Source organism: Microtus ochrogaster, chromosome 1, assembly GCF_000317375.1.
Source record: "Microtus ochrogaster isolate Prairie Vole_2 chromosome 1, MicOch1.0, whole genome shotgun sequence".
NCBI lineage: Eukaryota > Metazoa > Chordata > Mammalia > Rodentia > Cricetidae > Microtus > Microtus ochrogaster.
Window position 1 is genome coordinate 103937554 of NC_022009.1, and position 10402 is coordinate 103947955.

Here is a 10402-nt window from a genome sequence, read left to right on the forward strand (position 1 = left end):
TCTGCTCACGTTCTCTCCAGGCTGAGGGCCTCATATGAATTATGTCTTCTTGGGTCATTTGACCAGGGCTGACCCAACACTCAGACACTAGGTAGGCAGTTTAGGAGAGCGTCAGGGAGCCCTGCTGCTAGAATGTTAGTGATCTGTCCTCCTAATGGGATTCCAGTCTAGTCCTGGTCCCTCTAAAGACTGAAATCCCACCTCTTCGCTCTCTGTGCCAGGTGCCCAAAGGGTTTTGCCTTCATTTTTCTAATATCATGTAAATATAGTCTTTTTAAATCATTTCTAAGAGTTCAGAAGCTCTTACATCTTTTGCTATACACCAACCATATTATTGTGTTCTATAGTATAATGAAACAAACATTTTTTAATTTGGGTACAGGTGATTGAAAGATTATTTTTTTTTTTTGTTTAAGCAAAGGAAATTCACTTATTACCTTGAGTGAGTAAAATGGGCCTTGAAACTAAAAAAGCAATCTACAATGTCTAAGCATTTTGAGACAATTTGCTTTCTGAAGCAGTATACTGTGTGTGGATCCAATTACAAATGCAAAAATCTAAAACAAAAATTATAATTTTGTTTTAATCCTTCCATAACGTAAAGCAAAGCAGAGAAAGGCATGACTGAATTTTATGGACTAGTAAGCTTTAGGATTAGTAAGCTTCAGATACTGAGGATGGGAATCCACAAGCTTTCTATGAACAGGAGCAAATAGCAAATATTTTAGACACCACGAGTCAATTGTTCTCTGATGTAATTGCTCTTTTGGTCCAACGTGACCAGCAGAAAACAAACCATAGACAATGCAAAAATAAACAAGGGTGGCTATGTCTCATAAAGTTTGATTTACAGATATTAAGTTATAAATTTTACATAATTTACATGTATCACAAATAATATTGTGATCCTTTTATTTTCCCTTAACCATTTGAGAAATTAGAAAACTATTCAATTAGAAAACTATTCTTAACCCAGCAATCATGTTTTTTCCAGGGTCTGAATTCTCCTTTACCCACTTGCTCTAACAAACAAAGTGTAGCTTTCAATGCTCTTTGTATAATAAAATACATAGGAAAATAAGTATATTTTTTGTATTCATTTGATAAAAATATTTTAAATTAGTTTATTAAGTTTAATTTTGTAATTTTGGTTGAAGTTAACAGCACATATATGTACATATATAAAATAAGATGACCTTACTCCTTTCATCTTTTATTCCAGGTTGTTTGAAACTCTACAGTCCCTGTTTTGGTCAATATTTGGACTCATCAATTTGTATGTTACTAATGTCAATGCCCAGCATGAGTTCACCGAGTTTGTTGGAGCCACCATGTTTGGGACATACAATGTCATCTCTCTGGTTGTCCTACTGAACATGTTAATTGCTATGATGAATAATTCTTACCAACTAATTGCCGTAAGTTGACAAACTACTTTTAATTCCATATCCTTTCTTCAGAGTGTTTGTCTCAGCTCTATTCTACCTCATCATCTTAGTAAATAAAGTCTGTAATCTGATATTGATGGAAGAGATCAGAATAGTTAATGGTCAGTGGTGATGTATATGAACAACAGTGCAGCATAAATGACTGTATATTATTCTATTTTCTAGGCAGAGTGACATAGGCAATTAAGTCAGCCCATATTGCCAGGGAGCCATTGCCATGAAACAATCTAGAAAGAGGTCTCTCATCTCTAAGCAGCCCATCGGCTAATTCAGCATAAACAAAACTCGTGCCAGGCTGTGAAGATGAAAACAAATCCCAGAGATAAATCTGGTAAAGGGGAAGCCATAGATACTCAGTTTCTTTGGTTTTTTGTTTTGTTTTGTTTTGTTTAGTTTTGTTTGTTTGTTTTTTGAGACTGGGTTTCTCTGAAGCTTTGGAGTCTGTCCTGGAACTAGCTCCTGTAAGCTTAGGAAAAACAGGGGCTGGAGAGATGGCTCAGCAGTTAAGAACACTTGCTGCTCCTCTGCAGGTCCCAGGTTCAATTCCCAGCACCCACATGGAGCCATTTGCAGTCCATACTACAGTCTCAGGGGATTCAGTGGGCTCTTTTGGTCTCATTTGGTACTAGGCACGCATATCACACACACACAGAGAGAGAGAGAGAGAGAGAGAGACAGAGACAGAGACAGAGACAGAGAGACAGAGAGAGACAGAGAGACAGAGACAGAGACAGAGAGAGACAGAGAGACAGAGAGAGAGAGAGGCAAAATATCCATACACATGAAATAAAAATTTTGAAAGTTTAGTAAAAGCAGCAAATATAGAAATGATCTTGAATTCCCCAGACAAGTTTGTGGTACAATATATTATTATTTAAAATTCTGACTTCCAAACAACTTAGCATCATTTATATACTCAAAATTTCAAAATCTCTGCCTAGACATGGTTGCTTACATCTGTAACCCCAGCATTTGGAAGGCTGAGGTGGGTAGGCCATTTTGAATTCAAAGCTAGCCTGAGCTACATTGTAACTTTCAGTCCACCCTGGGCTAAATCTGAGGCCCTGTGTCCAAAAGCCCAAAATCAGCAACCAAAATGTCTTACCAACAGATTGATTATGGTTGAATAAATAAGTGCATTGTTACCAAGGACTGTTAGAGAAACACTCCAGCAACTGTGATGAAATGCTTTATCGACGGGAACTTACAGAGTAGTGGGCTAAGTCCACTGAGAACAGCTATAGAGACAAACTAAAACCAGGGCACAAAGCATGCATGTGGGGTCCTTCACAGTCAGACCTTAGTGTACAAAGCATGCTACAGGTTTTGTCAGACATAGCAGCAATTGTGTCGTGTCCTTGAATCTACAGCAGAACTTCTGAACCGTTACCATGACTTTTGTCAAGTAGCCCTAAGCATTTGAGTTAAATTTTCTTTACAGAGGTAATTTCTCAAGCCCGTCAGTGAAAAAAAAAAAAGTGCAATACATTAGAATACAGCATCCGTGTTACTAGTTCAGAGACTATGTGTAAGAATTCCCTGGGCTCTACCGATCTGGGAATGAACATCAGAATTTGTGGTTATACAGAATTTTAAGTAACATCCTAGAGCCTGAAATTTTATAACTAGACTCCACATGTATCCAGAGCAACAGAAACAAACAACACAAAACAAAACAAAACAAAACAAAAAAAAACAAAACAGACAAGCAAACAAACAAAAAACAAAACCCCAGAAAACCATAACCATCATGTTAAGGACAAAGACGCTCCAGCAATTTGGGTCGTGTGAAACATTAGATGCCCCAGCTTTGTCCAGAAGAAAACATTGCTCTGGAGTAGCATGATGCTGTCTCGTCATGTTTTTTGTGGATCTTGTTTTTCTAGGCAATGAACAGAAAACAATTCTCAAATCTCCCTTTTATTTGGCCCAAATGCTGAAACTGTTGTAAGACAGGCAGACATCAGGACAGAGGTAGTGACCTCTCCATGTCCTGTGCGGGAAGCTCTTTGGGATGTTTGCATGTTGAGCATCTAACCCTTGTGTCTCCCAAAATCTCTGAACAAACTCAGAGATCTCTTCTTGGTTCCTGCTACCCACACCTCAGAGCTGTAGGGCAAATGACAGAAACATTGGGAAGTTAGCAGCTGCTGAGCTAATAACACAAGCCATGACTAAAGCCTTCTTGTACTTTTCCATTGATCACAAATTCTCTTATGCGTCTACTGTACATCAGTCACATGCTTGATTTCTCAAAAATCCTTTGTCTCAAAACATATAATAGGGACAAAAAAAATTCATGAATCATTTCAGTATTAGGAAGAGAGTAGAGAACGCTGTGAATGCGTCTCCACTGCTCCAGGTTTCCTTGAGGTGTATAATTTTAACTGAGCCGTGGTTTGTGAGGCATGTGGTCTCAGGATTGTGCCAGACTCGCAGATGATATTTAGCCATCATCCTGGGACACAAATGCTCCTGTGCAATTGCACCAAGATTCAGGGCTGTGATGGAGGTGCTGCGCTGCATTGTGGCTTGATGGAATCTCTCTGTAAACGTGCATCTCTTGTCTGAGGTTAAGAGAGGATTATCCATGTGGAAACATTTCCACTCAGACATCCCCTGCAGCACCAAAGCTCATCTGTGAGCGTTCATGCAGGTGGCATTTATCCGAGAAGCGTGCAGGGCCTGGGTTAGGATGTAAAGCCATGCCTCTGGCTAGCACCTAATGAAACCAAACCGTCCAGTCTTCGGGGACAGAGCTGCGGCATTGCTTCCCAGTCAGAAGGAATCACCACAGCCTCTTTAACACACGACTGTGGAGCTCTGGTTCCCTAAAGAAGGAGGGTTGAACGAAGTGACAACAACGTCAGTCCATACAGGGCAAGCCCAAGTCTCTGGGAGTTAGTGGCGCTTTTCCAAGCCATCTAACTCATGTTAGTTAACATCTAATTAGTGTTCCAACAACCCCTCTGTGTCAGGTTCGGGTTCCATCTGCGAGGCTGATCTTACATTGTTTCATTAGCGGACCTGTCGGCACTTGTCATGTTCTCTTGCTCAGGACCATGCAGACATAGAATGGAAATTTGCTCGAACGAAGCTCTGGATGAGCTACTTTGAAGAAGGCGGCACCCTGCCTACACCTTTCAACGTCATCCCAAGCCCCAAATCCCTGTGGTACCTGGTCAAGTGGATCTGGACGCACCTGTGTAAGAAAAAGATGAGAAGGAAGCCAGAAAGCTTCGGGACAATCGGGGTAAGCTCACGTCCTGTTAGTATCCTATCACATTGTCAATCATGAGTTGTCTGACTAGAGTTGAATCGTTAACGAACACGGGCAGATCTTTTGACTTTCTGTTCTCGCTGATCATACACGGTGAAGTTTCACTGTACGTCACTCAGGTTTAACGCCCCGTCAGGGTAGCTAGGACTCTTCACAAGCCCATTTCCTGAATGAAAGACATCATGCCTGTCGTAATGGGATCGGCTCTCTTAATAAAGAGACCTCCTCATTCTGTTAGCCTAGTCTTGGGGACACAGCCATCTCTTGTACCCAAGCTCTTCTGCAATTAACAGCGGTGACTTATCTGGCTCTCTCCCTCTGAACTGTCGAGTCCGTGAGAAATGATCTTGCTTTAGTATTCAAGTCCTGGTGTCCAGCATTGGATCCATCATTTAGGATGACGCTGGCTATTGGTTTGTCAAGTATAACCTTTATTACGCTGACATCTGTTCCCTCTAGGCCTACTTCTCCAGGACTTTTGTCAAAGGCATTTTCTGCATCTATTGATAAGGTCATGTGAAAATTTTTTAGACATTTGTTTTACCTCTTACTTTTATTGATTTTCTATGCTCAGCCTTCCCTATATATCCAGGATAGCGAGAGCTTGATCATGGTGGTTGATCTTTTTGATAATTGCCTAAATTTGGCATGAAAGCATTTTTTTTGCACCTGTGTTCATTGGGGATATTGGTGCCTATAGTTTTCTTTCTTCTTGTGTCTTTACATAGTTTTAAGCCTAGAATAATACAGGTGTTTGGAAATACAGCTCCTAATTTTTGGACGATTTAAGAAGTATTTCTTGAAGATTTTCTTTGAGAGTCTGGTAGAATTCTGCTATAAATACAACTGGACCCGGGCTTCTTTTTTTTTTTAAACCTGGAAGGCTTTCTATTATTGTTCTGATCTCTTTATTTGTTATGGCTCTATTTAAGTTGAAGATCTCTTCTTAGTTCAACTTTGGTGGTTTGAAGAACCTGGAAATCTATCATTTTATTTAGATTTTCTAACTATTTAAAAAAACTTGTAGGTTTTTTTAAAGTAAAATATAATAAGATAAAATAAAAATAACACAATGGAATTAGACAAAAAAAACACCTAACTAACAAGAGAGAAGGAAAGAGCCCAAGAAGAGGTACAAGAAACAGATGCCCACTTATTGCACACTCAAAAACTCCATAAAAAGAGTAAACTGGAAACTATATGATTTATGCACAGGGCCTGTTGCAGATCCATGCAGGCCCTGTGCGTGTGGCTTTAGTCCCTGTGAGTTGGTAGGAGCTTTGGTCATGTTGATGTAGAGGGCCTTGTTCTCCCTGTGTCCTCCATCCCCTTTGCTCTTACATTCGTTCTGCCTCCTCTTCTGCAGGATTCCCTAATCCCAATTGGAAAAATTTGGTGGAATCATTCTGTATAGGGCTTAGAGTTCCAAAGACTCTAACTTTCTACATAAATTCTAGCTGTGAGTCTCTGTATTTGTTCCCAGCTGTTGCAGAAAGAAGCTTCTCTGAAGACGGCTGAGCAAGTCACTCACCTATAAGTATAGCAGACTATCATTAGGAGACATTTTATTGGTACTCTATTTAACGAACAGTAGATATACTAGGCCCCTGGTATATCTAGTCCCAGATTCTTGGTCACCCAAGCAGTGTTGAGTGTGGATTCCATCTCATGGAGTGGCCTTAAGTCAAACCAGTTATTGATTGGTTGCTTTCACATGCTTTGTGCTAGCATTGCGCCAGCATGTCTTGCGGGTGCAATATATATCCATATATATGTATATATATATGAAAGCTTCTACCATATTAGGTTTTCATACTACTCTTCAAATGGTCCTTAATTTCAGCTATTTCTCCCAACATTCCCTTCTTCATCCCCCTCCCCCCCAATTGATATTCCCATTCCAGGCCCCTCCCATCCAAAACTATTCTATTTCCCTCTCCTTACTCTATACCTAACCTCTGTGGTTCTACAGATCATAGATTAATTATTCTTGACTTAACAGCTAATATCCACATATAAGTGAATACATACCAGACTTGTCTTTCTGGATCTGGGATACTTCGGTAGGAATGATTTTTTTTTCTAGTTCGAGCCATTAACTGAAAATTTCATGATTTTATTTTTTAAAGACTTGAATAATAATAGAATTGAGGTTAAAAAAGTAATCACTTAATAATATTCTAAATATCTTCACTGCCTGTTTTGATGTTTCACTGTTGAGTTCTTTTTCTGTTTGTTTGTTTTGGTTTGGTTTGGTTAATTAGGTCAATAGTTTGTCAGTATTGTTTAGCATCTCAAAGAACCAGCTCTTAAAAAAAAGTTTTTAGTAACAAAAGAATACAAAGGATCAATTAATCTATTGATTAAGTTGTGCTCTGATTTTTAGCATTTCTTCCGATCTACTGGATTTGAGTTTGGTTTGTTCAAAGTCTTGAGTTTCATTACTAAGTAATTTATCTGTCTTTCTGTCTTTCTTAGAGCTATAATTTTCCCTCTTAGAAGTATCTTTAACATGCCTCAGAGTGTTTTTTTTATATGTTTTCATTTCATTTGTGGAATATTTTATTCCTTCTTCGGCCCATATATTGTTCAGTAATATATTGTTGTATCTCCATGAGTTTGTTTATTTGCTAGGAATTTATTTATTGTTGATGTTAAGCTTCATTGCATTGTGGTCAGAGAGGTTACATGGAATGATTTTAATTTTTCTGATATTGCTAATATTTGTTTTGTGTTCCAGGATGTAGTCTAATTTAGAGAAGCTTCCATTGACTGCAGAGTAAAATGTATATTCACTGGTGTTTGGCACAAATGTTCTGTAGATATCTGACAAGTCCATTTGATGTATGATGTCATTTAATTCTTAGTTATCTGTTTGTCTTGTATCAAGATGGGCTTGTCCATTGGAGTAAGAGGAGTATTGAAATAACTGCTACTGAGTTGGGGTTTATTTCCATCATGAGATCCAGTAATTTTTTTTATGAAATTCAGTTTACCACAGTTTGGTGCATAATCGTGTAGAATTATAATGTCATTTCTAGTAATCATTACTTTGTTTGTAATGAAATTCCCTTTATTATCTCTTAAAATTTGATATATTTTTTTCAAATATTAGGATAACAATACTTGCTTGCTTCCTGACTCCATTTCCTTGGAATTGTTTTTGTTTGTTTAAAGAAGACAAAATGAGTTTCTTGTGGGAAACAGAAAGATGAACTTGATGGTGATAGTGGTGGTGGTGATGGTGATGATGGTGAAAATAGTGGTGGTGGTGGTGGTGATGATGGTAATTATGATGGTGGTGATGATGATATGTCTCATCCCATGTATGTTTGTGTAGATGAGTTCAGGTACCTGCACAGACTAGAGGTACCAGATCCCCTGGAGTTGAAATTACACAGAGTTGTGAGCCACCTGCCTGACATGGGTGCTGGGAACCAAACTCGGGTCTTCTGGGAGAGCAGCAAGTGCTCTTAATTGCTTAATCATCTCTCCACTACCAGATTTTTCCTTAATCCAATTAGCCTGTGCCTTTTGATTAGGAAGTTGAGGTCATTGTTATTTAAAGTTATTATTGGAAGGGGTGAATTGATGTCAGGCTGTCATTTTGAGGTTTTTGCTGTTTGTGTTCTAAGTCCTATTTTGTATTTCAGTAATTGTGCCTTCCTTTATTTTCTTTCTATGGTCTCTTGGCTAAGTGTATTCTTATCTTCAGTTCAGGTATTCCCACCAGTGTTCTCTGTGGGCTGACTTTGTAGACATAGATTTTTTTTCTTGTTATGTCCTGAGAAATTTAATTTTTCTCCTTCAACTATGGCAGGTGATTTTTCTGGGTGCAGTAGTCTGGGATGACATCTGTGGTGTTTTAGAACTTGATGTCCGTTGCTCCAGACTACTCTGGATTTTAAAGTTTCCATTGAGAAATCAGTTGTTATTCTGATGGATTTTCCTCTCCAGGACTTACAATTTTTTCTCTTGACGCTTTCAACCATTTCTCTTTATTATGCATATTTAATGTTTTAGCTATAATATGGCATGGGAGTTGGGGTTTTTTTTTCTGGTCCTTTCTATTTGGTGTTCTGTGTGCTTTTTGTGTGTTCTTGCATGGATATGCCTTCCCTTAATCTGTTCATGCTTTCTTCTTTGATCTTGTTGAAGATCTAGTTTGTGCCATTGACCCATGGTTCCTCTCTTTCATCTGTGCCTATAATTAGAATATCTTGTCTTTCAAGGCATACCAAATTTTATACATGTTTCTTTCATGTATTTTTTTTAAACCTTTGATACTCTTGGTTTGAGTATTCAAATTCTTCTACTTTTTCTTCTGGTCCTGTCTTAGTCGGGATTCTATTGCTGTGGAAAAAAAAAAGAAAAAAAAAAACAGAACTCCATGACCACAGCAGTTATTTAAGCTGGAAGCTTGGTGGCGTGCAGGCAGATGTTGTGCTGGAGAGAGCTCAAGAATCCTACATGTGGGTTTGCAGGCAGCAGGGAGAAAGGGACAGAGAACCACTGGGCTGGGCTTGGACTTCTGAAACCCCAAAGCCCACTTCCTCTAAAGAAAACTGTCAGGAGTGGTCATCATGAGCTATTGCGAGCCATGACACAATTACAGCTTATAGAAATTGATAATTCAGATGTCAACTATAAAAATTATTCTCAGACGGAGGAAACCTGCTCAGCAAAGCCTGCAGGACCACTGACTCTGAAAACTGTGGCTTTTGTCTGTAATTTCACTTGTGCAATAACAGCTATCATATCTCCCCATCACCGTGCATTTTCATGTAATGGGTATATGTAATCTCGTGGTCACATCTTAATCTTATGGGCACATATATCTGTGGATGGTCAGGAAAATGGCTTTTCATTTAGCTGTGTAATTTTAATATATAGAATATATATTAGGACATGCTTCGTAACTAGATCGATTTGTCCCATAGGACTGTAGACACTTAAAAGCCTGCTTTGTCCTTTTTGCTTGGACTAATGCCAAAAAATAATGATTTCTCTTCAGTCTAACACAAACTGCCCCCAATTAGCTCACTTTTACCTCAGAGCAAGTCCAAGCTAGACCAAAAGCTCTTTGTAAATAGATCATAAGTTTAAAACTTTAAAGGTACGCGCAAGGTCAGAGTCAGAGATGCCCAACCAAGGCTACTAAGCAAAGCATGGCGATTCTTTGCTTGCCTGTCTGCTGACAGTAGACCTATGGTCTCAAAGTTTGTCACTGGACACTGTACCACACACACAGCCTCGGTCTGGTCACAGTCTGACTGCTGGGACCTTGGAACCTTGTGTTGCCATGGCAATGACTCAGCTCCCTATCACTTACCCTAGGTGTGTGCTTTTGACCAATGAGAGACAACTCTTGTAGTTTTTATTTTTTTTATCTCTTCAAGCCTCTCATTAAAAAAAAAAAGAGTTTCAAGGCAAGAGATAAGACTCTAGAAGAAGCTAGGAGGAATTAGAGGTAGGATAGAAAAACTAGAATAGAAGCAGGAAAATAAAGACACTGAATCGGAAAAGCACAAAGTGAAAGAGTCATTCACCCTCAGACCTTCACTGACTGTTGCTTCTTCTCTGTACCCTGAGAGGGCCTTTTGGTTGGACCACAAAGGCTCTTGTTAAAACACACACACACACACACACACACACAAACACACACCTTCTCCAT

The 10402-nt window shown here is 39.0% G+C and overlaps 1 protein-coding gene across 5 annotated transcripts in view; it reads left to right on the forward strand.

Moving 5' to 3' along the window:
- Trpc4 (transient receptor potential cation channel subfamily C member 4) overlaps positions 1 to 10402 on the forward strand; it is a 165744-nt gene that overhangs the window by 138666 nt on the left and 16676 nt on the right. For all 5 annotated transcript variants that reach the window (XM_013348890.2, XM_026783208.1, XM_026783471.1 and 2 more), the window contains 2 exons: positions 1223 to 1418; positions 4507 to 4701. In XM_013348890.2, coding sequence (XP_013204344.1) covers positions 1223 to 1418; positions 4507 to 4701 — 391 coding nt within the window. The remainder of the gene's footprint in view (positions 1 to 1222; positions 1419 to 4506; positions 4702 to 10402) is intronic.